This window comes from Cetorhinus maximus, chromosome 11 (assembly GCF_964194155.1).
Source record: "Cetorhinus maximus chromosome 11, sCetMax3.hap1.1, whole genome shotgun sequence".
In the NCBI taxonomy this organism is placed as follows: Eukaryota; Metazoa; Chordata; class Chondrichthyes; order Lamniformes; family Cetorhinidae; genus Cetorhinus; species Cetorhinus maximus.
The window spans coordinates 59,926,784-59,949,390 of record NC_135889.1 but is presented as its reverse complement, the minus strand read 5'-3'; the positions used below and the strand labels follow the sequence as shown (position 1 = coordinate 59,949,390).

At 40.7% G+C, this 22,607-nt stretch overlaps 1 protein-coding gene across 2 annotated transcripts in view; it reads right to left on the bottom strand.

Moving 5' to 3' along the window:
- chn1 (chimerin 1) overlaps nt 1–22,607 on the bottom strand; it is a 307,301-nt gene that overhangs the window by 17,850 nt on the left and 266,844 nt on the right. For both annotated transcript variants that reach the window (XM_078552060.1, XM_078552061.1), the window contains 4 exons: nt 21,876–21,953; nt 16,816–16,900; nt 13,550–13,723; nt 8,543–8,620 (listed from right to left, as the gene is read on the bottom strand). In XM_078552060.1, the coding sequence (XP_078408186.1) occupies nt 8,543–8,620; nt 13,550–13,723; nt 16,816–16,900; nt 21,876–21,953 (415 nt within the window). The remainder of the gene's footprint in view (nt 1–8,542; nt 8,621–13,549; nt 13,724–16,815; nt 16,901–21,875; nt 21,954–22,607) is intronic.

The window sequence follows — 22,607 nt, the reverse complement described above, 5'->3', positions numbered from 1 at the left end:
TGAAGGGGAATTGAAACAAACACAAGGTAGAAAAAACTGTGCTGTTGCCTAGCAACAGGGGTCCAGAGAGAGAGGCCCCACACAAATACCAAGAAGCTGAAAGCAGTTTGAGTTCAGTTGGTCATTCTGCTCTAAGATGAAGGGAGCAGTTTAAGTCTCTCTCTAGATGACATACCAGCAGACTGCTGAGGAAAATAAGTCTAAGAATCTTAGATGAGTTGCTCTGAAGTTAAAGTAACAGTGAATATCAAGTGACTTCTGCATCTCAAGGAACATACCAAGTTGTCAGCAGTCTACTGGAAGAGGGAACTGCAGGGAGCAGGTTCTAAAAGGAAAAGAGAAAGGCCCTAGAAGGCCTTCTAGTCAAAGGGAAAGAACAGGAATCTGGAAAAGGTTCTGTTAAGTGAAGTTAAGAGTGAGGTGCAGAGAAAGGCTCAAGTTTTAAGGGAGAAAGCTGTAGGAAGCAGACTTAAAGCAAAATAGGCTTGTGAGAAGCCAGAAGAACCAAGGAGGCAGCCAAATGCCTGTAACTCTTTACTGTGGGCATGTGAAGCAGCGGTGCTCTGTTGGCATGGCTGAGCATTTGAAAGAGAGTATGTGGAAGGCAAAGCTTGAATGCACGTGGCAATCCAGGGGAAAGGAACATCAGAAGGAGAGTTTGAAGCCCTGGAGGTGGACTCTTGTGGAAGGACTCTGAGAGAAAGTGTCCTTTTGAGAAGATTCCAAAGTGGGTTCTTCAAGAGTGGAGATTGGAAACCCTCGTGTGAAAGATGGAGTTTAGTGAGACCAGTTGGCTCACGGTGTGACAAGCGTCTGGAGGAGTTGATGAGAGAACCATAGCATCTGTTTGGGGTGGCATTTGTCACTTGGTTTCAGAGCATGCTGTGTCTGACCACAAGTCACCTATTGGTTTACATGGACTGTGTACTTAATGTGAACAATAGGGTATAAGTTAGCTTTTGTAACTTGTGTTATCCTTACAAATCTGTGTATATCTGTAAAGGTATAGTTTTGGGTGAAGGAGTATTGTAATATAGTTCATCTTTTCTTGTTTAATAAATGTTTTATTCTATTGTTAAAAGTTCATCAGTTGACTCCTGTGACTCTGTTCAGTTGCCACTTTTTATGTTTCTAAACAAAAAATAAAAGTTAGGATCTATCAAGCCAGGTTCCACCCTGGGATCTGACTTGTCCAGTAGTAATATCAGCTGGGATCATAAAAGGTTAGAGACGCTTTTCATGGATAACAATATCCTCGAAGATCCTGATAATCCAGCTGTCAACCAGGCAGTGGGGGAAAGGAAAATGGTGATATTTTTGACTGAAGCAGGCCAAGAAATGTATGAAATGCTTACCCTAGCAAAGCCAAAAGACATGATACTGTTGGACATTTTGAGTAAGCTTAAACAGCGCTATAACTCCAAGCCTTTGGAGACTGCAGAAAGCTAACGGTTTGGGGAAAGAAGTCAGCTGTCTGTTCATTGTAATTTTGGTGAATTTCAAGGAAAGTGCTGTGAGACAGATTTGCGGTTTAAAATGTGAGTGCATGTGCAGTAAATTGATGACATTGCCAAAGTTAACTTTTAAAATAGCCTACCAAACAGCATTGTCCATGGACGTGGTGGAATGTGACTCGAGAGAAGTTAGAGTTAACAACTGTCAGTCATCTGCTGAAGTAAATGAGCTGCAGATGAGTAAGGAGAAAGCCCCAATGATGGCAGTTAGTAGTAGCAGTGGTACAGCAAAGTCCAGTTACAGGTGAACAATGGATACAGAATTGTACATTTGTGAAGGCAGAGTGCTGCAGCTGCAAGAAGAAGGGTCATCTTGCCAGGGCATGTCGCAATAGGGTAAATGGAGAAATTGCTGGCTGGAGGAAACGGCAGTCACTTCATACTGTTGTCGAACAGAAGCAGGTCGATGGGGGCTGAGATCCAAATGAACCGAAACACATGGATATCCCAGTGGTATTTCGCAGGGCATTGTGTCCAAGTAGCATTGGATGGAGCTCCTGTAAACGTAGAGATCAACAATCAGTCAGCATGATTCCTGAGTTGTTGTAACGTGAAAAGTTGAGTCAAAATCAGCTGGAGAAATTGTGAATACAGTTACGCAGTTAAGGAGGAGAGAAAATTCCCATAATTTCAGTCACATATTATGAGCAATGTGCAAAATTGCCTATCATTGTGGTGAAAGGTGAAAAATTAGCCTTGTTAGGAAGAAACTGGTTAGCAGCACTCAAATTAAATTGGAATGAGCTTTAGTGTTGAAGCAAGATTTACAAAGCAAGATGATGTGATCGACAAGTACCCTCAGATGTCGAGTGAAACTGGCAAACTGATTCACAGATACAAGTCTAATATACGTGTTCAGAGGAACACCAGACCAGTTTATTGCAGGCTGCATCCAGGACCCAATGCTCTAAGAGAGAAAGTGGAGCAAGAACTAAAAAGACGTGAGACTGAGAACATTATCTCTAAGATAGAACAGAATAATTGGGCTACTCCCATAGTGGCAATACCAAAGTCAGATGGTAGTGTAAAACTATGTGGGGATTATAAGGTAACTATAAATCAGGTACTGGAACGTAATCCACCCAATACGTTGCCAAACTTGGAGGATCTGTTAATAATGTAATCAGAAGGCCAGATTTTTTCAAAGTTAGATCTGACAAATACTTATCTGCAACTTGAGTTAGATGATGAGTCTAAGCCGTACTTGATCATCAATATACATATGAGTCTACTTCCGTTTCATAGGCTGCCATTTGGTGTTTCTTCAGCCCCTGGAATCTTCCAAGGGGTGATGAACCCAAATTTTGCAAGGAATGCATGGGGTAGTGTGCTATTTGGATGACATACATACTTCAGCTTCAAACAGGCAGACCCGTTATGACAGACTGGAAAAGCTGCTCCAGGTGCTCTGAAGAAGAGTCATACGTACTCGAAACGTTAAATCTGTTTTTCTCTCCACAGTTGCTGTTAGACCTGCTGAGTTTTTCCAGCATTTTCTGTTTTTGTTAAAGGTACTCCAACGTTTGGAAAAGCATAAAGTTTGAGCGAAGGCACACAAATGTGAAATGTTTCAAAACTCTGTGGAGTATTTGGATCACAGGGCATATAAGGAGGGGTTACATTCTACCAAGAGTAAGGTTCAAGCAATAAGAAATGTGCCGTACCCTGAGAATATGTTTGAGCTCAGATCTTTTCAGTGCCTCGTGAATTACCATGGTAAATTCATACCAAATTTGGTAACTTTATTGCATCCGTTAGATGATCTCTTGAGGAAGAGTGTTCAGTGAAATTGTGTGATGAAACATTCAAGTTGTGTAAAAATCAACTTGCAGAGGGTACAGTGCTGGTATATTATGATGTGTCCAAAGAAATTAGGCTAGCATGTGATGCCGCTCCACACGGAATAAATGCTGTGATCTCTCATGTTGGATAATTTCATGACCGAAACTGATCAGAAATAAGTGACGGCTGTTTTGAATCCAAAGTCTCCAATACCCACCTCAGCTGCAGCCCTAATGCAGAGATGGGCTTTGATTTTGTCTGCTTATCAGTATGATATTAAGTACAGATGAGCTGAAGATCTTTGTAATCCTGATGCGATGTCTAGATTACCATCCCCATCAGATGTACAGCCAAACAGGGAAGATGTATTTTTCCTTTCACACGTAGATGAATTGCCAGTCACAGCAGATGAAATTGATAGAACAACTCACAGGGACCCCGTATTGGCAAGGGTGAACAAATATATCACAAATTGGTGGCCAGCACAGAGACTAGATTTAGAAATCAGGCAAATTGTTTAGGTGTAAGAATGAGTTATCAGTTGATAAAGGTTGTGTTATGTGGGGAGCCAGAGTTGTAATCCCTGAAAAGTACAGATTACAGTTGCTATGTGATCTTCATGATCAACACTTGGGGATGAGCTTGAGAAACAGTCTAGCAAGGAGCTATCTTCGGTGGCTAGGGTTAGATAAAGACGTAGAAGATTCAATGAAACACTGTAGAGTGTCTCAACCTGTAGAAATGAAGCTGCCATCAGCACCTTTGCAACTATGGAAATGACCAGCTAGAATATGGCTGAGGCTGCACACAGATTTTACAGAATTTGAAGGGCAACAGCACTTCATTGTGATAGATAGCTAACTGAAGTGGATTGAGGGGTTCCCAATGAATCGAACAACTAGCAAAACTCTAGTTATTTTGCATAGTTTGTTTGCTGCTTATGGGTTCCCAAAGAAAGCTGTATCTGACAACAGACCTCAGTTCTGTTCAGAAGAATCTGCATGAGAACGAAAAGGATAAAACACACTAGAGTTCTACCATATCATCCTACTTCCAAAGGAGAAGCTAAGTGCACAGTATACTTGTTAAGAATGCTCTTGCTAAACAAATACTAGATATGAATTGGAAGAAATGTCAGTTGTCATTGGATCACAGGCTGATGAATGTTCTGTTTACTTATCGTAATATACCTCATACTACTACTGGCAGAATGCCAGCTGAATTGCTTCTTAGAAGATAGCTCAGAATGAGGTTTTCATTGCACATTTAGCACAATCAGTAGAATCAAGACAGAAAGAGAGTCATGACAAGAGTAGAGTGAGAGAAAGAAGTCTGAAGTTGTCCAGAAGGCTAGAGTGAAGAATCGCGTTCACAAATGGCTGAAGTGTCTACCAGGAAGAGTCGTGAAAATATGTGGCCCTCGCACATATTTGGTCAAGATGTTTGGCAGTGGAAAGATTAGGTTTATACATGTTGATCAAGTCTTACCTTCAGAAGTTCACGAAAATGACAGAAGTTGGGGAGAATCAAATGAGTCTGATGAATCAGATGGTTGGGATGCAAGTAGAATACCAATAGTTACTCCGACATAAATTGTGCCAGAAACCAATGCAGATCCAAGCCAATGCAGATCCAAGCCAGAGTCAGACAGACATGGCTGATGAAGTGGAAAATGCAATTGAAAGTAAGTTTTTGCTGGAGAAAAATTTCTCCTCAGATCAGGCCAAGATGGGTCAAAGTCTTTCCCCAAACTCTGAAAGTTTGTGTCAGGAAAGGAAGTATCCTCTTAGGAATAGGAAACCAGTGGTTAAGTTTAAATTGTGAATAAATGAAAAACAAGAAGTGTATAAAGATTGTGTAGAACTTGAACATATTGTAAGCTTTTCATTAAGGAGGGGGGAGTGTAATGGCGCCCTCCTGAGGCCATGTATATGTATGTATATAAGACAAAACTGGATTAAACTAGTTCTGTTACTGATGGCATTGTTGTACACACAAGTGAGTATATCTGTAAAGATATGACATACCCTACTAGTTACATCCTCAAAAAACTCTAATAGATTTGTCAAACATGATTTACCTTTCATAAATCTGTGTTGACACCACTGAATCATGGCCCATAACTTCCGTTCCCCAGGATGTCATACCTGGGAGGGTACCTCAAAGATGCATCTGGGAACCCCCCACCCCAGAAGTCCCCATGTAAGGAAAGTATGGCAATTGCCTGCGAAGTTCAAACTTCTGTTGGGCAATTGCCCTGCACTGGGAACCATCAAATACTGCGATTTAAATTGCAAACTCTGGATGGTTCTAACTGTCTTGCAGTAATAGTTAACCAGAAAAAGTTAGAAGCATTAAAATCATTTCTAACTTCTGGGAAAATATAGTACCGACACCCACCCGCCGATACCCCCTCCCCATGGGACCTCCACCACCGCCCCAACCCTCCATGGGAACTCCCCAACCCATGACCACCCCCCGACTACCCCTGACCCTCCCATGAGACCCCTCACTACCTTGCCACCCTCCCTGACTACATCCTGACCCCCCAGGGGACCCCCCCAACTAACCCCCACCTAATTACTCCTTGTCCCCCGACAGGACTCCCCCTCACCCCCCAACCCTCCACAGGACCCCCTCGACTGCCCTCCCCACCACCAGACTACACCCCTACCACCCTGACTGCTCTCTTCACCCCCCGACTATGCCCCCACCTCTATGACTGCCTTCCCCACCCTCCTGACTACACCCCCACCCCCTCAGATGCCCTCCCCGCTCTCACTACAATCCCACCTCCCCGACTGTCCTCCCCACCCCACGCCCACCCCCGACTACCCTCTCCACCTCCCGAATGCCCTCCCCACAGCCCACCCCCCTCACTGACCACCCAACTGCCCCCACTGACCACCCGACACTCCCTGCCACTGACCATACCCCCCTACTGACCACCTGACTACTGATGGCCATCGTACTGGCCACACCTCCCCACTGACCACCTCCCCCCACTGACAACCTAACTGTCCGCTCAATTCTACCCGCTCACCATATACACCTAGCATCTCCTTGGCTTCTCAAAGTGCTGCACCTTTAAAATTACTTGCTCTAAGGCAGCTAGTGCTGTAAAAAAGGGTGTGTCTTCCACTGACTCAGCTGCCCTTGACACAAGGCGTCCCTACACTGCACCTTTCTCACCAGCCCCAAATCAGAAGGTCAGGCAAGAAAGGTGCGGCTTCATTTTAGGGTAGTAAGTAGGATCAGAATGGCAATCCAACTCTGATTGCCACTCCATGGATGTTATGGCTCCATATGATTTTTTAAATGTTTTTTTGCCATATCCTAAATAACTGATTCTAGCATTGTCCCTACTGTCAGGCTAACTGGAGTATCCTTGTTTTCTTTCTCCCTCCTTTCTTGAATTGTGCAGTTACACTTGCTAACTTCCAGTCCCTGGGAGCTATTGTAGGATCTAGGGAATCCTGGAAGATCTAGCCAATACATCAACTATCTCTGTAGCTAGCTGTTTTAAAATCATAGTATACAGGACATCATGTCCAGGGCACTTATTGACTTTAAGACCCATTAATTTCTCCAGTACTACTTCTTTACTATACTGATTTATTTAAGTACCTCATTCTTGCTAAGGCCTTGGTTCTCTACTGTTTCTGGAGTGGATTTTGAGTTTATTATCATGAAGACAGATACAAAGTGTTTGTTTAATGTCTCTGTTATTTCCTTATTCCTCATTCTTCTGTCTCTGCCTCTAATGGGCCCATGTTTAGTTTTGCTATTTGCTTCCTTTTAGCATACCTATAGACATTTTGTAGACAGTTTTTATGTCCCTTGCTAGTTTACTCTCATTCTCTTATCTCTATCAATTTCTTGGTCATCCTTCTCTGAATTCTAAAATCTTTCCAATCCTAAAACGTACTGCGCTTATTGCCAACATTATAATTCTCCTCCTTTAATCTATCCTTAACCTCTCATATTAGACACTATGGACCACTTTTCCCATGGGATTTTTATTTCTCTTATTCCTATAATTGTTGAAAGTTATGAATTAATTCTTTAAATGTTTGCAGTTGCATATCTACTGTCATACCTTTACATGCAGTTACCCAAGCTAGCTTACTTAACTAGCCTCTCATACCTACACGGTCTACTTTGTTCAGATTTAATACCATAGTTTTGGACTTAATTAAATCACTTTCAAACTCAATACAAAATTCATACATATATTACACTTCCTTAGAAGCCCCTTTACCACAAGATCATTAATTAACCCTTTCTCATTACACTATATTAGATCTAAAAGAGCCTGTTCCCTAATTGGTTCATCGAGATACTGATCCAGACAAGTTAACACATATTTTGGGAAGGAGAATCCTGCAAATACATGTTTTGGGGAAACACTAACGCACACAAGGTCACTGATATGACATTGCGTTACATAAAGCAGGCAAGAAAACCAATAAACTCTTTCTTCACTCTCCCAAAGATAGTGAAAATCTGCAGTGTTTAAGCTGCATTTTATTCTGTGATACAACACAAACTGTTGTGCAACAGAAAATTTTGTTTGGGACCAAAGTATTGAAAGAGGCCCTCTAACAAGATTTTGCAGCTTTAATAAGGGTTTCTGCTTTTGATTAGAAGTGCTAATATCCTGTAGCCTGAAGCAAAATAAAATGATCTGACTTTTCAGTCCCCTCTAAAAGAATAGGCTGGGGCATTATCTTCTTCTTTGGCTGACTCTTAAAGTCGCAGTAGATGTAAAGCATTATGCAATCACTGATACCAGTTGGGAGAAAAAAGTGGGGATTACAATAATTTTGGGCTCCTTTTTCACATACTGTCTAATGAGCAGATAAATTAAAATACTGCAGAACTTAATTAATACTACTGTCTTACAGGAGAAATGCATAACTTCTTTGAAGGCTAAAATCTGTCCTTCTAACACTAATTAAAAATAGATTTATTATGGTTTTCTGTGGTTGTAGCTCACTGTATGCCTGGATTCGTATAGTAATCAAATTAAGGAACTGATATTAGGTAACTTTCAGTTTCAACTGTTGCAGAACATACCAAATTTGAAATCTTTAACTTCCTCCGACTAGACTTTGACATATTTAGATTTATGCAGTTGTTTTCAAAAGTGAAAATCTAGAAACTAGTCAAGATAATAGTATCCATCTGCTTGTTGTGAATACTGGTTAGTTGTGTAAAAATGCTATAAATGAAACGGAACATACCTCTGTCAAATGCCAGTTTGACATCTTCAATTAGATCACTAAACCCTGATACTCTGTACAAACCTTCAGACATCAGACCTACAAAACATAAAATTTTAATAAAAAAGGATTCTCCAGAAATAAGAGCTTACATTTATATGGCGCCTTTAACATAGTGAAATACTCCAAGGCATTTCACAGGAACATTATAAAACAAAACAAGACACAGAAGAAGATATTAGGTCAGATGGTCAAAAGCTTGGTCAAAGAGGCAGGTTTAAAGGACTGCCTTAAAGGAGGAAAGCGAGGTAGAAAGGTGGAGAAGTGTAGTGAGGGCATTTCATAATTAGGGGCTGAGGCAACTGAAGGCATGGTTACCACTTGTGGAGTAATTGTAATTAGAATGCACAAGGGGCCAGAATTAGAGGAGCGCAGATATCATGGAGGGTTGTGGGGCTGGAGGAGATTACAGAGATAGGGAGGGGGCAAGGCTGTGGAGGGATTTCAAAACAAGGGTGAGGATTTTAAAATCAAGAAAATGCTTGACTGGGAGCCAATGTAAGTCAGCAAGCACAGGAGTGACAGGGGAATGGGCCTGGCTGAGAATTAAGAAACAGGCGATTAAGTGTACGTAGGGTAGAATGTGGGAGATCAGCCAGGAGTGTGTTGAGTCTAGAGATAATGAACGCTTAATGAGGATTTCAGCAGCAGATGAACTGAGACAGGGGCGCAGTCGGGCAATGTTATGGAGGTGGAAATAAGACTTTGACAAGAAACAGGCAATATAATAACAGTAAATAATTACTCCAAAGTAACTATATCTTACATATTAAAAAGGGTAGGTAGATCAACACATTCCATTTCAATGTATACTGAAAGCCCGATAGCAACTGTCTTAATGGCACTCTTATTTTAGGCTTACTTACAATACCTGTAAGGGGTGCTGTGATAGGGGATTAAAATGTTAAATTTTAAGTAATGTTAGTTGCACTTACTTACGGCCTAGCTGATTGCATAGACCTATTATTTTACACTGAGTTTGAGTGTGTTTGCATTTGAAGGCTTGAACAACCAGATGTTGCTAATGATCTGAGATCTAGTGATGTTAACCACAATGATAAGGGAAATTAAAGGGAAGGACAAACTTGCATGTGCAATTTTAAATTACTTTTGCAAAAACTTGCCAAAATGCCTGAAGTATCCCTTTAGTGTGTTATCTCTGCAAGTTCTTGGTCACTCCTCAGGTTAAGTTTCATACTTAGGTCTTTGGTCTCATTCTGATCTACCATTTGGAGGCAGTCTACCTGTCCTTCTCCATGTGCTATGGACTCCTCACCAACCCGCATGTCGACCATCCTAACGAATTGTCTGCCTTTGTCTCTATATCATACCTGCATTCCTCCCACAATTCTGTCCTCCAAGCCCAGAATTCCAAAATGTCACTCTCTTTGGGTGCTAACCACATCATGCCAAGTTCATAGAATGCTGTACTCCTAACTTTCCCCTTTTCCCCCACACTGAACATGCTTCAAAACTAAAAGCCTAACCTCAGGTAGTCACTATCCTGGTTCAACCAAGTTGTCTATGTTCTGGTTCTGATATACTGAGCTCTGGCCACTGATAAAGATGCCACTTCCAAACAAGTATACTTTGGGCCCTGTGGCTTGATCCTCCCCCTGAGATTAGTTTCCATGCAAATATCTATATTATTACAGAATCCAAGCTTTCTGTGGGGCCTTGCTGCGTGCAAATTGGCTGCTGCTGGCTATACTTGCTTTGAGACATCCTGAGGCTGTGGAAAGTGCCATATAAATGCAAGTTCTTTCTTTCAATCACTGCAAATCAATGGGCCTGATAAAATAGTGTGTGTTATATAGCTTACCACAAGATATCCTCTAACTCAGCATGAACAATGTAACAGAAGAGCTAATACTATATAAAAATGGAATGACTGTATGCATTTACTGTTTGTCATCACACTCTGGGCAACACGCTTCCTTATGAAAATTGCAAAAGTAACAAGTCATGACCCAGAATACTAGAGAAGATTTAACAATAAAACATGAAACCAGCTCAATTTTGTTCAAAGTCCATTTGACTGCAACAAATAGAACTCAGTAGCTGCGATGAAAATCTACCAGTAAAAAAGCAGAGCCAATCAAACCTTTCAAAATAATTTTTCACAAAACTTTCATTCAATATTTTTATTACACAAGCTCAAAAATAAGGTATCTGATAAAATATGACATATATCACAATAACATAATTAATTTTATCTATAAAATTGTGTTTTACCACACTTCAAAACCACTGGCCGGATTTTTGCAGAGTCGGGCTGATTCTGGAGGCCTTTAAAAATGGTGGGTGGGACCTGGAAGCGGAAACAGATCCCATTTTTGCCGGCAGGGGAAAAGGGGGTGGGGTGTGAATCACACATGCGGGAAACCTGAACTCAGCAGAGCTATTTGAAATCAGTGCTAAGTTCACACAGACCCCATTTTGGCTGTTCCAAAGGACTTAAACAGCAGTGTGGGAGACATGAATTTATGGAGGAGGCATTTGCGCTCTTGAAGAGAGGATAAGGTCTATTTAAGTGTCATGATTCGAAGTTATCTAAAGCCCGGCATTTTAAAAATGACAAAAACAGACAGCAGCTGTCAGTTAGCGCAAAAAAGCAAACACTCGCTGCTGGAGTCCATTGTTTGACAGGCTAGCTGCTGTAGCTTAGAAAAAAAAAACATTTGTTCCTGCAGTTTCAACAGACTTCATTATTGACATTTCCCAGGGGCTGTAATTATAACTGAGTCTATTATGAATGCTTGGCTGAATTTCAAAGGCTCAAAAACCATTTACCTCAGCAGGATGGCTGAGTTCATATTTTTATTGACAGTTTTTAAAGGCTATTAAAGAATTAGCTGTCTTGGATGTGGTTAGTGAATATAAGTTTGTTTGTTTGTGTAACATATTGTTCATTTGTGGAGATTTAAAATCCTTGAAAATCTTTGAATGGGTTTCATGAAAGAGATTTTTTTTCAGTATCTGGTGTGGAGGAGTGAGAGCTCTCTCAGATTGTGGAAGTTTATTTTTTTTCATCTCCACATGGCTCCAGAGGTCTGTTTATAGTGAATACTAGGTGAGAGACTATGGGGTGTATGAAGTGGAATGGGGTATGAGGTGGCATGCAGGTAAGAGTGACCATGGAGCTGGCATCAGGGGTATGGGCACATGGAGGTGGCATGGGGGATGAGTGGCCTTGGACGTATATGGGGTATGAGGGGGCATGGAGGTGGCATGGGGGTCTGACTGGACATGGAGGTGGCAGGCCTGACTCAATCATGCTCCACAGTAAAAATAGTACATATGAGGTTAGTTTCCATGGAGATGGATCTGCTGAGTTAGGAGAAAGGAGTCAGGAGCCCAACTTGAGGCTCCCTTTTCTATGGAGAAAATCCATCCCATCCTTGTTTGTGGAATGTGTTGGGCCATCTTATGGTTGTGAAAGGTGTTGCATGAGTGAAAATTCTTTCTCTTCCTTTTTGTGTAGTTACCTGCAATATCAATACTGATACACTCAGAATCATTTTTACTCAGATGTTCAACCTCTCTCGAAAGCTTAAATTTAGGAGTGATATCCTGTTCTGACTAATGATTGTCAGCTGAAGCAAGTTCTTAATCACACTTGGGTCTGCACTTCACAGGATGTTGGAGTGTAAGCATATGCGTTGTGGAGAATCTCCTAGCATACTACAATATAATCCTCAGTGGAACAATAAGACTTTCCTGAGCCTGCAACAGAGTGAATGACAGTGCATTTGAAAGAGCAACACACTGACAGTTGTTCTCATTTGCTGCAAAGCAATGTGGAACATATATACAAACTGTTATCTCTTCATACATATTTCTCATATCCTGTCATATATAATTACCCTTAATGTAATGCAACATTACAAAAAGGTTTCTGAGATTAAATCACATTTGCAAACCTGTGTTCTATTTATATAAGTCCATTATGGACTTACATAAATGCTCAATACAGCAAAAACCTACACTTGAGTATGAAAATTGTGCAGGTACTTCAGTTTTCTATTTTAAATTAATCAAGTTTGATAATCCTGATCGAATGTTTAAGATCTGAAATCATTTACACCAATATTGTGGTTTAGGTCTCATTTAAGCGAGATGTAGGCACCTGGTGGGCATCCCCAAGCAGTGGTCAGCAAAGACTATTTTAATTTTGGGCCACTGTGTTGCCAGTGGTGGTCGTTATGTAGGTTTTGGAGGAGGAGGATAAGTGATCAGGAGGAAGGGGGGGTGACTGGAAGATGGGGGGGTTGGAGGGATGGTGGGGGAAGAAGGCCACAAACAGGAAAGAAAGGGAGCCTGTGAGCAGGAACTGATGTGAGTGATGGACGATAGAAAAGTTTTAATATTGAGTTGGGAGGAGCAGTCCTGCACCTTTCAGTCCCAAATTCAGGTACTTAAAAACTTGCTGGTGGCAGCCCTTTAAGGACTGTTGGTTGGACCTCATCTGGACCCAGTTTTCCTGAATGCAGCTGTTCTGGTAAAGGGGGCTATCAAAACAGGTATAAGGCCTCTTATTTGCATATACAAAGGCTTAATGTCTGTTTCGGATGTGGGTCCTGGATGTCTTTTTAATGCCTATATCAATATGGTGGTCAGTGCATGTCTGGCTCAGAACATGTGCATGCATTCTGCCTGCATGAATGCTGCCTGGTATTTTAAGCACTGTCATCAAAATTCTAGATCCATATCTTTTTAAGCATTGTGCACTTAGGCCTGAAGTAAATAATTAGAGAATATTCACTCCACCATGAACATTTAGTCAGTTTTAGTAGGTACATTTTAGCATACAGGTGTGAATGCACAGAATCAAACATAATATCAGAAGCAACTGGTCTAAAAGTGCAAATTAAAATGTTTATAATAGTTAAAAAAAACCTTTTCAATTGGTTAGCATAGAAATTATCAGTGACTGCCCATAATCTAAGACTGACTGCTGGCTCCTACCTCTATTTTCAATTTCTCGAATGCACATATTCACCACCATTGGTCTTTTCGTGTTATGCGCTTTGACTAGTGTTGTCAGATCACAGCTGTAGACTTTTTTCACATGCTTCAGGTCCGGCTTGCAATCATGTGGAACCATCTTGGAGCATTGCTTGTGAACATTCAAACCACAATCTAAGAATTTAGAATAAGAAAAACGCTTTTAAGTCATACCACAAAATTACAATTACTCTCTTATCAAAAAGCTCAAATCAAAAAAGGAGGGGTATCTATGACCGTAGTCATGGTTAGAAAACGGTTGCATTCTTTCTTCTGATATTTAATGGCTATAATAAACATCAGTAATTTTGTGTCAATTTCAGAAATAAAATGCTTTAATTTTGTGGTTGCAGCCACGTTGGGAGATTTGGGCCAATTTCCACATGGCCAACTGATGGGCTCTGGAATTGAGGGAGGTGTTCGGTCACACTTTGGCCCATGGTGGGGCCCCCTGATGTGGCTGGCCTCTGCACCTCCAGACCCCACTTACATAGCTCTGATGGCCATCAAAGCACCCTCCTTTTCCAGGTGCAGCCCCAGCAATGGCCACTGCTCCTGATGGTGCCACTGAGCTGCCAATCCTCTGACTAGATGCAGCCCCAGGTCCTGGTGACTGCTGAAACAGGTCCCCTGCCGCCACCACTAAATCTAGCCCCATAAGTACTTTTAAAAATAAATTAAGTAATTGGTTGAAAAGGAGAAATGTTTAATAGTGTGTGGATATGAATAGGAGTGGGATTAGATATAGTGATTCATGGAAGAAAACTCTGATGCAGACTTGGTGGGACAAACAGCCTGTTCCTGTGTTTCTATGACTTTGAATTAAGCCATCAACATAGAATCCTAAAATAACCAACAACATATTGTCTAGAATTCTGTAAAATTTTAATATTGTATTGTAAGATTATTAAATTCTTCAGTAAAATTAAATAGGATTATTCTTCCTCACTATCCAAATCATATATTAAATAGGTGCATGGGATCATTAGAAATCAATAACACAACTCTTTGTAGCAGTTGATAATATTGTTCCTAGTACCACTAGCATGATATAAATACTATGGGGAGGATTTTTCCCTCAGCGGGCAGGGGCGGTCGGGAAGCCGACTGCCACCTGCAATTGCGGCCGGACCGTGATTTCACGCTGGCAGGCCAATTAAGATCCGCCCAGCGTGAAACACGAGCAGGTGCGCACTTGAAAATCTACCTGAGGCACAAATCTGCCTCAGGGAAATTACCATTTTTAAAAATTAAAAATAAAGGTTTCTAAAATGTCATAAACCATGACCCCTCATGTGACTCTGTCACATGAGCAGGGCCATGTTACTAATTAAATTTTGAATTTTTAATTTTATTTTTATTAGTTGCTGGAAACCTCATCCTGCCTGTGGATGAGGTTTCCTAAAAATGCAAAGGTCTCGTGGCCTTTTTGCCTGCCTGGACGGGCAGCGAAAAATAACATTTAATTATATTTTTAATGACCTTAATAGGCCTTTTAATTGTCAGCAGGCGCTCTGCCGACTCCAGCACATGCCCACCGACTGAAATATCATGTGAGTGCGCGATGACGTCAGGACACACGCCCGACATCACCATGCGTCATTTTACGCATCAGCATGCCGGGCCCGCCTCTGCATGCTGACGTCAAAACGTCAAATCATTGTTAAAAATGGAAACTTGATGGGTCTCAGGAAACCTGGTAGGTAAAAAGGGACAAGAATTCATCAGGTAATGCATTTACAGCGCTGTTTGTAGGCCAAAAGGAAAAGGGATGTTTCATCCAGGTTCAACCAGCTTCGTGTAAACACCCCTTCACTGCCATGATCTCCCCTGTCCAACACCATTCCTGTGACGGGCGGCCCTTGATCCCCGAGTCTCTCCAATCCTACATCTCTCCACCCCTGATCGCTCTCCAATCCTCTGCAATCTTCAACCACGCCGAAATCATCCCAACACTCTCAACCATTCCCTATCCAACCCTCCCCACCCCGACTCCTGTGATCTGTAACTGCAATAACCCTACTTGCTCCTTGGGCTGCATCTTTGTGCTGCAATCAGGTTGGCTTCCGGGCAGGAAATCTATTTAAAAAGAAACTCCATGGCGTTCAGGCTGGGAAACGAATAATTATCAGAACTAAATTTATGTCATGTGACTGCAAATTTATTTTGTCTTAATGGACCATTTGCAGAACAAAGCAAGTTGTTCAGCCAAATAGTTTACAATTAAACTACATCTACTCCTAATAAAATTTGCAAACAAAGTATATTTCCACAAATAGCCCATTGTCCTGATTTTTGGTAGGACATCCCATGTCTTAACAATCTTTTATGTAAAAAAAAAATCCCTAACCTCTCTTTGGTTCTTTTTGTGATTATCTTAATTTAAAATGGAATCTTCCAGACAGGTAGACTTAAACAGATAGTGCAGGAGTACTACAAGTTACTTTGCTATGTAAATGGAAAGGGTCTTAATAGGAATATTAAGTGCCACACATATAAAACCCTAGGAACAAAGTTAAATCACAATCCATGGTTCCTGTACATGTAACTATTGAATACATTTTAATACCTTCATTTTTCCAGATAATTTAAGTAAAGAGTAGTTATTTCAAATGAGGGTGTTTGCTTTCACAGTACAATGGTGCTGACAGTACTGTAATGGTTTTAAATGAAAGTTGCTGTGGCATGTTGCTGATATTGCTGTGTCCCTCCAATAAATATCATTCATATTGTGCAGTCACTTGAACTGTGTAAAATGTCATATGAGATAAATGGCTAACTTCTTCATATCACATTTTAGATTACATTGTTATAGAGCACACATTGGAGTCACTAACTACATTATCGGGTACAAAAGGCTAGTCACCTATTGGTGTATTACAAATGTAACATTTGAACATCATGTTTCTACCCTAAATAAAACTATTGCTGGCTATTTTGAAATGTAATAACTATGAGTAAAAAATTATGTGCACAGCACATTCATTTTAATGTTAGCATTCCAGATAAAAGTATGTTTTTTCAGGAAATTGGTTACAGCTTTGATAATTAACTCTGCTATAATATTTTCAGATATGATCAAGTTAGATACATTGCAAACATATCTAAGGAGAAAAGTATATGAAGATTTAAAAACAAATCACTAAAGAAAGACCACATGCAATTCTGGTGTTTCAAATAATAGAAAAAATGTGAAGAAAAGAGGTATATTTGGAATAGCAAAGTACCTGCACATTTCACGCCCTGAGCAATCAGACCCCACATAAAATTGGCACAGTACTCACACCAGTGAGGTCCTCGGAATGTGTGAACCTGCAATGTATCAGTGCAATATTAGGGAAATAAGGTCATGCAACACAATTAGAACTTTAATGAACAGTTCAACATCAAGAATTATTCAAGTGAATTGTTTGATTAAAATATAATAAAACTGAAGAGAAAAAAATCTTAAAATAATGGTTACAGAAGAGTTAAAGGAGACAACACTAAAAATGTAGAGTTTGAAAGTGGTTGTGTAAGATCCAGCTGCTCTCAACGCATTTTTCTTACAAGATTAGTTATTTTTAAGTTAACAATTAAAAACATTGAAAAGTAAACACAAAATGCATGGCTATTGTGCGCATCTTTGTTAGAATTTTTTATTTATTTCACAGGATGTGGGCGTCTCTGGCTAGGCCAGCATTTGTTGTCCATCCCTAGTTGCCCTTGAGAAGCTGGTGGTGAGCCGCCATCTTGAACCGCTGCAGTCCATGTGGTATAGGTACACCCATAGTGCTGTTACGAAGGGTGTTCAGGAATTTAATGCAGCGACAGTGAAGGAACGGCGAAATATTTCCAAGTCAGGATGGCGTGTGACTTACAGGGGAACTTGCAGCTGGTGGTGTTCCCTTGCATCTGCTGCCCTTGTCCTTCTAGGTAGTAGAGGTTGTGAGTTTGGATGGTGCTATCGAAGGAGCTTTGGTGAGTTGCTGCAGTGCATCTTGTAGGTGGTATACATTGCCACCACTGTGCATTGGTAGTGGAAGGGGGTGAATGTTGAAGGTGGTGAATGGAGTGCCAATCAAGCAGCTAACTTGTCCTAAATGGTGCCAAGTTTCTTGAGTGTTGTTGGAGCTAGACTCATCCAGGCAAGTGGAGAGCATTCCATCACACTCTTGACTTGCGCCTTGTAAATGGTGGACAGGATTTTGGGAGTCAGCAGGTGAGTTGCTCGCCACAGAACCTCCAGCCTCTGACCTGCTCTTGTTGCCACTGTATTTATATAGCAGGTCCAGTTAAGTTTCTGGTCAATGGTAACCCCCAGGATGTTGACAGTGGGGGATTCAGCGAAAGCAATGCCTTTGAATGTCAAGGAGTGATGGTTATATTCTCTCTTGTTGGAGATGGTCATTGCCTGGCACTTGTGTGGCATGAATGTTACCTGACACTTATTGTTCAGGTCTTGCTGTATTTGGACTTGGACTGCTTCAGTGTCTGAGAAGTTGTGAATGGTGCTGAACATTGTCCAATTATCCACGAACATCCCTACTTCTGATCTTATTATGGAGGGAAGGTCATTTGTTAAGCAACTGAAGATGGTTGGGCCTAGGACACTACCCTGAGGAACACCTGCAGCGATGTTCCAGGACTGAGATGATTGACTTCCAACAGCTACAATCATCTTCCTTTGTGCTAGGTATGACTCCAACCAGCAAAGAGTTTTCCGCCTGATCCCCACTGACTTCAGTTTTGCTAGGGCTCCTTGATGCCACACATGGTCAAATGTTGCCTTGATGTCAAGGGCAACCACTCTCACCTCACTTCTTGAGTTCAGTTCTTTTGTCCGTGTTTGGACCAAGGCTGTAATGAGGTAGAGAGCTGAGTGGCCCTGGAGGAACTCAAACTGAGTGTCAGTGAGCAGGTTATTGCTGAGTAAGTGCCACTTTATAGCACTGTCAACAACCCCTTCCAACACTTTGCTAATGATCGAGAATAGACTGATGGAGTGGTAATTCACCGGTTGGATTTATCCTGCTTTTTGTGTACAGGACATTCATGGGCAATTTTCCACATTGCTGGGTAAATGCCAGTGTTGTAGCTGCACTGAAACAGCTTGGCCAGGATTTCCCGGTCGGCGAGCAGGGGGCGGGGCCTGCTCGCTGACACATAAAATGACGTGGTATGGTGTCAGGTGGAACTCCCGACGTTATCCTGCCTCATTTCAATTTTCAGGTAGGCAGGGGCTCAGCAGAATCAGCTGTGTGCCTGCCAACCTGTCAATGGCCAATTGAGGCTATTGACAAAGTCGTTAAACTAATTAGTGGATCTGCCCATCCAACCTTAAGGTTGGCAGGCAGGCCAAGAACCCTGGCGGGCATTAGAAAAAGCATGAAACCTCATCCACAGGCGGGATGAGGTTTCATGTGGGTTTTAAAAAATGTAATTAAAGTGTATTTAAAAGTGATGGACATGTCCCAACTCATGTGACAGTGTCACATGAAGGGACATGTCAGGGAATTTTTTCCCCCCTATTTTTCAGATTTTTCACTGTAGAGCCGAGTTCCCTGAGGCAGCACTTAGCCTCAGGGAGATGAGTCCACTCTTTCGTGCGCATGCGCAAAAGAGCGCACTCTCGGCTCAGGGAATACATAGCGCTTCCTTGCGGATGTCATGCCGGGCGGGCCTTAACTGGCCCGCCCACGTAAAATGGCGGCACGCCCCTAGTTGGGGGTGCCAATCGGAGGCATGCCTCCGCGCGCCCGCTCTTAAACCTACCCCCTGACAGGGGGAAAATTCCGCCCCCTGGCTAGGGATGCAGCTAGTTCTGGAGCACAAGTCTTCAGTACAATTGTGGAATGTTGGTCAGCGGCCATACCCTTTGCAGTATCCAGTGCCTTCAGTTGTTTCTTGATATCACGTGGAGTGAATTGAATTGGCTGAAGGCTGGCATCTGCAATGCTGGGGACCTCAGGGGCAGGCCAAGATGGATCATCCATCTGGCACTTCTGGTTGAAGATGGTACAAATGCTTCAGCCTTGTCTTTTGCACTGATGCGCTGAGCTCCCCATCATTGAGGATAGGGATATCCATGGAGCTTCTTCCTCATATTAGTTGTTTAATTGTCCATCACACTTCATGGTGTCAAACTTCTTGAGTTTTGTTGGAGCTACACTCAACCAGGCAAGTGGTGGGCATTCCTTCACACTCCTGACTTGTGCTTTGTAGATGGTGGACAGGATTTTGGGAATTAGCAGGTGAGTTACTCATCGCAGAATTTTCAGCCTCTGACTAGCGTTGTACCCAAAGTATTTATATGGCTGATCCAGTTAAGTTTCTGGCCAATGGTAACCCCCAGGATGTTAATAGTGGGGGATTTGGCGATTGTAATGCCATTATATGTCAAGGGGAGATGGTTAGTAATAATATATCTTATGTAATGTATTAAATGAGAGCAGCGTCTGTAGGTGGCTAAATGAGTGGAGGTGAGTTACCATGACAACTATCAGTGATGCTACTGCTGTAGTATTAGCATTTTTAGATACTCAAGGCCAGAATGAGATATTTTAATTGAACCATTTTCCAGAAAAATCAAAATAAAAGCATAAGTTAGCTAATCATTTTTAAAGCAGACACACAGTTAGTAAAGCACCTGGAATATACTAACACAAATCAATCTGAACCTCATATGTACGACTGAAGTTTCTTTTTCTTAAACTGTTTAGATGTGGTGTATGTAAGTGAAAAAAATGACACAATTTTAGGAATTTGCAACCTATTTTTGCTCAAAAACATAAGCAGAATGTTCCTTTGTGGTGATGTATATGAGTAGATTATTGGGAATAAGCTGTTAACTGTTTGGTTGTATGCTAAGTACATTATGAAAGAACACACAATCATGAATAATATTAAATATGTTAGGTACCAGCATTAATTTTGTGTCACATCCCTATCAAATAAAGCAGCATTTACTCTGATCTCTGGGGGGAAAAGTGCTATGACAACCAAATTGTACTTGGATAACATTAACTCTTTCATGTACAAATGAAGTTTAGCAAGTTAACTGAATCAGTTGATGAAGTTTAAGTTAAACAATCCAAACAAAAAATTATGACTGAGGATCTCGAGTGGAAACAAACTGACAATGCATTTTTATTCATCAAATCAGAAAACCCAAGTACAAAGTACAAGATTACTGAATACTGGAAACAATGCAGTTCCAACAAAATCACAAGAGCCAAAAAGCAGTTTTTGGGAAAGTGCAACAAGAAATTTATCACTCCTTTAAATATTTCCAACTGAATGCATAAATATTCAGAAATAGTCTTAAACAATTAATGATTAAAGCACAACTACTCTACTACCCCATCACTAAGAGTGCAATTTAGCAGCAACCATAAGCCAATATACAGAAAAAAATAGAATTATAATACAATTATCTCATGAATTTGCTCACATCCATTCCATTAGCAAAGGAATATAATGCTATGAAAACATATATATCTACTGGGACCATTTTCTACTTATAAACCGGTAGGAGGGTTGCAAAAAAGAGAATACTAGAAATAGGATATTTCACCAGCTAGAGTAATTTCATGTATTTCAGCTGGCTCTGCACTTTTCAACACAATCATCTCATTAGTAAAGAAAGGTTTCACTAGAAATAATGATGTAGGCCAGATGTTAGTACCAGTGCAGACAGCCCAAACTCAGATTCGAGACAGGTTATCTGCAACGAATATCAAAAAGATCTAATGTTTGTCTAGGTGAGAGAAATTTTGCTGTAATTTTAAGTGAGGATTGAATACTTATATAAAATTATTTTCATAAAGCCGATGCACCTTTCCAAAGAACTGGCAGAATGCAGGGTTTACTGTCACTACAATTGTGTTGTTCTTTACATCTGAATGGGAGAAAGCTGCTTAGTTTATGCCCTTGATTGTTTAATTTCGTCGATGCTATAATTTACCCTTCAAAGGAAATCTATGTTTGAAGTTTGAACAAATTACCCCAGACAGCATACATGCAATAACCTCTTTTGAGTAATGTAGCAAATTTAACTGCTACATGACAATATAAACAAAGTTTGAGTGAAACACTTCAGTTAAATAATTGTTAGATTGCAACGCTGGAAAAAAATTCTCACTCAAATCCATGATAGTAACCAGAGTTTAGTTTCATAATAAACAATTCTACCATACAATGGCTATTATTATTAATAAAATATCTAAGTAAATCGACATCTAAGATATATATATTTGAAAATATACATATGTGTTCATTGCTAGCTATATTAATTTCAAATTCTTACCTTAAAATTATGCACTTTTTCATATTTTGGAATCCGTTCATTTTCCTTCAGAGTGGCTCTTCGAACAAGTGAAGTTAACTGTGAATAAGCAAACAGTTTTAGTGGTTGCCAGAGAGTTGAGGATGCTTTTTGGGGTGCCATTCTCATTCCCAGAGCTGCTACCAAAACATCCTGCTGATGGTTCTCTTGCTTAGGTTCACGAATTAGGAATTTATAAGGTTTTCGACCTGACCAATATTCCTTAGAAGGCATTTTGCTTGTACTTTGCAATTTTTGTGGCCAATCTGAACGAATAACTTTCTAGGTTAAAAATCTGCAAACTGGTTTTCTTTATCAAATCAGATCAAAGGCTAATAAATTTTAAATAATTTAAATTATAACAATGAAGGGAGCTAGACTATGTTCTGATGAAAGGGATGTGCTACATTTTTTAAAAGGCAACTTAAAGTAGTCAAGGTTTCATTATCTTAGTTTAGAACAGATCTTGTCATTCATTTTCTTTTAAAATACAAAGTAAATTGAAAAATAAACAAGCATATGATTTGAAGTATTATCCTTTCAACAGATAAAATATCCAAGTCAGTCCATCCACTTAGCAACTCATTTGCAAACTGTACTTAAAAGCTGAGTGGGTCAGCTTTAGCCTGCATTTAAGGTCATTTTCCATGCACTTTTCAGATGGTCTCCTGAATTAAAGATGCTCCAAGTCGTGCCTTCAACCAGTTTGCGGAG